The sequence below is a fragment of the Thamnophis elegans genome, chromosome 4 (assembly GCF_009769535.1).
Source record: "Thamnophis elegans isolate rThaEle1 chromosome 4, rThaEle1.pri, whole genome shotgun sequence".
Lineage (NCBI taxonomy): Eukaryota > Metazoa > Chordata > Lepidosauria > Squamata > Colubridae > Thamnophis > Thamnophis elegans.
The window spans coordinates 16,704,524-16,710,523 of record NC_045544.1 but is presented as its reverse complement, the minus strand read 5'-3'; the positions used below and the strand labels follow the sequence as shown (position 1 = coordinate 16,710,523).

Sequence of the window (6,000 nt, the reverse complement as noted above, 5' to 3'; positions counted from 1 at the left end):
AGTAAGAAAGATACTCAGAGATGATTCACACCCTGGTCAGTGTCTCTGTGCACTTCTACCATCAGGCAGAAGACATCAAAGTATAGCCAGCCGAACAAACAGGTTTAAAGAGAGTTTATATCCTTGGGCAGTGAGACTTTTAAATACAACCACAATCACTCCATGCACAGGCAGTTTTTTTCTTTTTCTTTCTTTTTTCGTTTCTGTTATAATTTTGCACCAGTGAGGTTAAAACCAATTTCATTGTATTTAAGTACAATGACAATAAAGATTATACTTATACTTATTTGCGTGCTTATCCAGTTCCCAACCCATCCCTTTGTGACTCCTCCTGTGATGCCTCAGACCTGGAGGATTCTGCCTGTCATCTTCTACACCCATTCCTTGGGAAGGGAGTGGCATCCCAAGGATTTCTGAGAGTATAAAATATTTTAGAGGAATCATCTGTGATTAAGTAGTGTTATATTTCAGAGTGAAAAGGCAATCCATGTTATTTCTGGGAATGTAAGGAGTTAATCCAGAAACTTGTGAGGATTAGGACATTTATCAGTGTTTTAGGCACATGCCCATTGTGATTGTTAGGGAAGAATTAATTGAGTGAGTCCAGGGAATAATGTATATGCACAGGAAATTGTTCTTAGTTATTGTTGTTTTGTTTTATCTTTTTTAGGATATGGAAATGGGAATGCAAATTTCACATCACAAAAAGTTAGTCTAAGTGATAACATTGTTACAGTAAATCAAAAATTAAAAGAAAATCTCCAAGCTTAATAGTAAAGAGGAACAAATTTGTAGGACCAGAATTAATAGATTACAATTTCAATATCATTAATTTGTTAAGCTTTTCAAATCAAAATATTTGATTTTTATAGGATGCTCTGTTTACTTAGAAACTGCAAGATTAACACAGGATGAGTATCTTTTTATTTACAAAGTTGAACATCAGTATCAGTAGATTGTATCATCTGTACATCAAAAAGATTTCCACAGGAATATGTACAGGGTAAAATAATGAATAAAAGAAGCATAATTTGAAGTACTGCTTTTATAGTATCTACCACCAGCAAAATATGAAAAAAATGACAGCTGAATCTGATAGAAAAGAAAATAATTGACTTGATTGTTAGACAGTTGTCCAGAACTAGAGTTCATTAGTTCATGTTAAAACAAGTCAAAATATTTCTCTCAAGATTCAGAATCGCAGCTAAGCTTTAATCAACTAATCCACAAGTATTTGCTATCCAAATATAACAGCAGACCAGCATGTTATATAGCAGGAATGGTCCATAATATTCATATGCAAATACTAGATGAAAAAAATGATGATAAACATTTGTAAGTGGCAAGACAAATATACCCAGATGTGACCAGCCTTTGCTTAGAATATCTTATTTTCATTAATATCTTTTGTAAATCAGGCCTTATTACTTTGTTTTCCAGGTTGTCCGACTGTCAGATTTTGAAAAAGCAGATACATCTAAACCTTCACCTTTGTTGCACTGCTCATATAAAGTCTGAAATTTAAAAAGACAAGACAAATGATTAAATCTCTCCTCTTTACTTTCAAATCCCCTTATTTTCTCCCCCCCCCCCCCCATGGAACATTGAGCTTAATCCTTTTTGTCATCTCAAACAGATTCTTAATAAATATTTACTTCCCACCCCAAGTTTTTATTTTTGCTTCTATTTTTCTTCCATTCTCTCAGCCACTTAGAGATAAATTTTTTGCTATTCTTTTCTAAAACTTATGCAATAGTGGTGTGTAAATGCCAGTTCAGTACCTACACAAGCACAGCAAAAGCATACAAAGGGAGTTCCAATGTTACACACATCCTGCAAATAACAGAATTTGTAACACAATTTGATGCAGCCCTTATTTTTCTCCTCTTGCTTTCTATGTAACATACTTTATTCTTCTGGAGGAAAAAAAGAAATAACCATCGAAGAAACCTGCTTGTTGTTACAAATGCAGCAAAACATAGCAAAATAATTTTCAGGATCAAAAGCAACTAGTGAGAAAGTTATATTTCTGAGGCTTAAAGTGTTTGTGCATTTATAAAAAAAAAATAAGGGGTTTGCAATACCTGCCAATTTACAGTTGAAGCTCATTGATTTACATAGCCTTGGAAAGACACAAGTTACTTGAATAAAATAAATTGCACAGCTTCTGTTCACACATTTTCCTTACTCTTCCCAACACATATTGCAAATAATCTTCTGGAATTTATTTTGGCCAAGTTCAGGAGAGCTAGGTTTAATAATTAATTAAATTTAGAGTATCTTCATACTTTCTTATAAGACTTCTCTACCATTTTAGTAAAAACAATTTTAATTAAAATGTTATTTAAAGTTTTTACAGGATTAGTGTATTTATCTGCAATTATTTTCAAAAGGAATTGGAGATCATGTCCATAAATATAAGTCATTAGAAACCTTCCCACATATCCACCCCCATTACATATTGCTTATTTTGATCAAACTAAGTAGAAGCACATTGTCTAATAAAATATTTTATTTATGTATCTAAACTCAAATAGGCATGATGAAATTTTTCTTTGAAAAAAATCAGGGAAATCCATGAGAAATCAACTGGTTACTTCCGCATTTATAAACTTGTTCATTTAAAAGAGCTTACTTGATATTTCAAAGCACACTTAATGAATGAGTTGGAATTAAAGACATCCAGGAATATAACTATACTCGATACTGATCCCCTCAAGATTAGAACACATAGTGTAAATTGTAAATACTCCCTCGCCCCCGTCAATTTCCTGGAATAAAATTAAAAAATTCCCCTAATTATCCACAGCTCATTTTATCTTTTCTTGCTTTGCTGCACTGGTGGGAAAGAAGGACTCTTTTAAGGTCTTCTGTGCAAATACAGGCCTTGGCCAGGGCACAAAGTGTCCCTGGTTGTGGCATGAGAGAAGCCCTGGCAGCACCAGCATGAAAGGTGGCACAAAGGCTCCCCCAATACAATAGTGGCACACAGTGTGGCAATGGATAGGGCTGGGAGGTGGGAGCAACTGGCCAAGAGGCAATCATAAATATAGACAGATGCAAGTAAGCTTGAATTTTGTCCGTGTGACCATGAGAGCAAGGAAACAGCCAGAAATGTGGGGACTATGATAAGTCCCTTTGTTTAGCACTGTCATAATTTTGAACATTTGCTGAATGAACAGATGTTAAGAAAGGACTACTTGTGTAGAAGAGTGTCCCACTTCATCTAACTCAAACTATTGACTATTGTCTACTTTACAAGAGCTTCTATTTCATTAACATAATTCCTTATCATTTACTTACTAACAGTTGAAACCATTTCTCACTACACATTCACCATTCTATCAGTCCTTTTCGCTCTCCCCTGAAGAAACTCTGAACAAGAAATATATAGTTCTAACATGATTTTATTATTATTTATCATTTTAATTATACTAGCAGTGATATTACTTATCTACTTACTCTAGCAGCTTTGGAAATAGAGTTAGGAGAATTCAAGCCGATAAGTTGACCAAGAATACGCTTCATTTCTTCTGATGTTCCTTTTGCATTTTGATGTCCTAGAAGAATTTAAAGTTAAATTGTTTGAGATGCATGCCCTATGATTTGATTTAAAGCTGTTTGAAAATTTTGGTACATAGCACTTGGCGAACTAACTTAAGATAGCATATATAATTTAACCTGCAAATAGTTTTTTTTTAAAAAAAAAAATCACTTTTAAACAAAATAATTTTGGTAGAATAAAACAAAATAGTAATATCTATTAGAAAAGTTGAATTACCTGTTTGTGAATTGGACTGTAGATGTACATAAGGATGGATCAAAAGTTCAGAGATAGATATTCTTTGCTTGGGATTCCTAATTAAACAATTCTGGGGGGGAGGGTGACATAAAGTTAGGAAATAATTGAAAATAAAACCAATCATGCTAAAGAATATATACATAAAATCAAGAAATATGAAATCAAGAAACCTATTATGCCTTCATATTCTAGGATATTTAAACGTAATTAAAATAAATCATGACTTGGAAAATTATCTCTAAGAGCGTGAAATTATTATAAAAAGAGATACAAAACATTACCTTTAAGACATCTAGAAGATCCTTTTCTGCAATATCAGGAAACATTATTTCATAATTAGGGTCAATTATGGCATGAAGTTTTGTTATATAATTCGTTATGTTCTGAAATGGAGTTTTTCCATAAGTCATGGAATATAAAATACAACCCAATGACCATACATCACTTTTTGGGCTAATCTAAAAAACAGAAAGAAAAACATGCTCATTCAACCACACCATTATTTTGACATTCTTATCATTCTTAACATAATCATATCTGCTACAACTGATTATGCAGTAAGGTGAACCATTTATTTTATACAATCATACATTATGATTCTGCATACCGCCAAAGTGGTATATATAACACCTGTACATGTTGTTTATTCACAGTCCAATCAATTAAAGTGAAAGATAATGAACCAAAAGTCAATACTGCTTTCAAGGTAAACTCTCTAAGTGGCATTAACAAATCAAGCTTTTAGGAATATGGTAAAGGAATGCTACAAATTTGCATCCATTAAATTACAAATTAAATACCAAAGTGTCTGCATTTAAGTCTGTGTAATTTATGATCTAATCTCCTTAACAACAGATTCAGCTGAATCTCAGGGATGATAAAGAACACAGGTCTGCAAAAAAAAAAAATTGAAAGCTGTTTTGGTGCGCTGAATCCGAAAATGACCTCCATTTTGTCATAGGACATCACGTTTCCTGACAATTTAGGTAACTATGTTAAATAAGGCAATACCTCAAAATAAATGGAAATAGACTTATAAAATTAAAGTTTTATTACAATATTTTTTATGAAAATCCTTTTTTGAACTGAAATGAGCTCACCTACACACACTAAACTCGATTCTTCTTCCTTGTGAGGCTCCTCTTGGTGCATTTACGCTTGTGAGTAGCATCTGGAATGTCTCTCTGAAGCATCCAACAGTAGTCTGCCATCATTGTAATGCTCCATTTTCCCTGGTATCTCCTTTCCATCTCTTTAATGTCTTGGTGGAATCGTTCAACTTGTTCCTCACTCACAGCCCCCAAATTTTCAGGAAAGTAGTCAAGGTGGGACTGGAGGAAATGCACTTTCAAACTCATCAGGCAACCTAAAGCTTGAAATACTTTCAGCATTCTTCCGACAATCTTTTTGTAGTGAGGATCTTTGTTATTGCCTAAAAATTTCTGTACTTCTTTAAATGCAATCCACCCTTCTTTTTGAGGATCTGTCATAGTATTGACAAACTCTTGATCAACTTTAAGCCTTCTAATGTCTGATCCGACGAACACACCTTCCTTCAATTTTGCCTCCGACAGGCATGGAAACTTGGTGACCAAGTATTTGAAGCATTCTCCATCTCTTGGAAGTGATTTTACAAATTCCTTCATTAATCAGAATTTTATGTGGAGAGGTGGTAGAAGAATTTTATGGGAAGGTACCAAAGTTTCTCCGAGGACATTTTTTTCAATGACTGTTAGCACCCTTGGCTGCCAACTCTTCTTGGTCCAGTGATTTTGTCGGTCTCGAATGTCCTATAGACACAGAAAACAAGGGTATTTGGTATACCCAGCTTGTTGCCCGAGCAGCATACACAAGACCTTCAAGTCCCCACACACTTGCCAACCATGGTCTTCATATTTAAGTTTACGAAGAACCAATTCCAAGTTCTCATAGGTTTCCTTCAAGTGTACGGAATGACCTACAGGTATGGAAGTGTAAAAACCGTTGTGGAGTAAAACTGCTTTGAGACTTCTTTTTGAAGAATCTATAAAAAGACGCCATTGCTCTGAATCATATTGTATTTTAAATTGACCCATCAGACCTTCGATATCGATGCAATAAACCAACTTGTCTTCCTGGGCGAAGTAAGGAACAAACTCCTTTTTACAATGTCTGAACCATGAAGATGACACTCCCGGCAACAATAAATTCCTGCTTTT

The 6,000-nt window shown here is 34.1% G+C and overlaps 1 protein-coding gene across 2 annotated transcripts in view; it reads right to left on the bottom strand.

Annotated features, from left to right (window-relative positions):
- Positions 1–901: 901 nt before the first annotated feature.
- TTK (TTK protein kinase) overlaps positions 902–6,000 on the bottom strand; it is a 40,790-nt gene continuing 35,691 nt past the window's right edge. For both annotated transcript variants that reach the window (XM_032217085.1, XM_032217086.1), the window contains exons 19-22: positions 4,084–4,260; positions 3,782–3,872; positions 3,463–3,560; positions 902–1,514 (exon numbers count right to left, since the gene is read on the bottom strand). In XM_032217085.1, the coding sequence (XP_032072976.1) occupies positions 1,425–1,514; positions 3,463–3,560; positions 3,782–3,872; positions 4,084–4,260 (456 nt within the window). In that variant the 3' untranslated portion in view covers positions 902–1,424. The remainder of the gene's footprint in view (positions 1,515–3,462; positions 3,561–3,781; positions 3,873–4,083; positions 4,261–6,000) is intronic.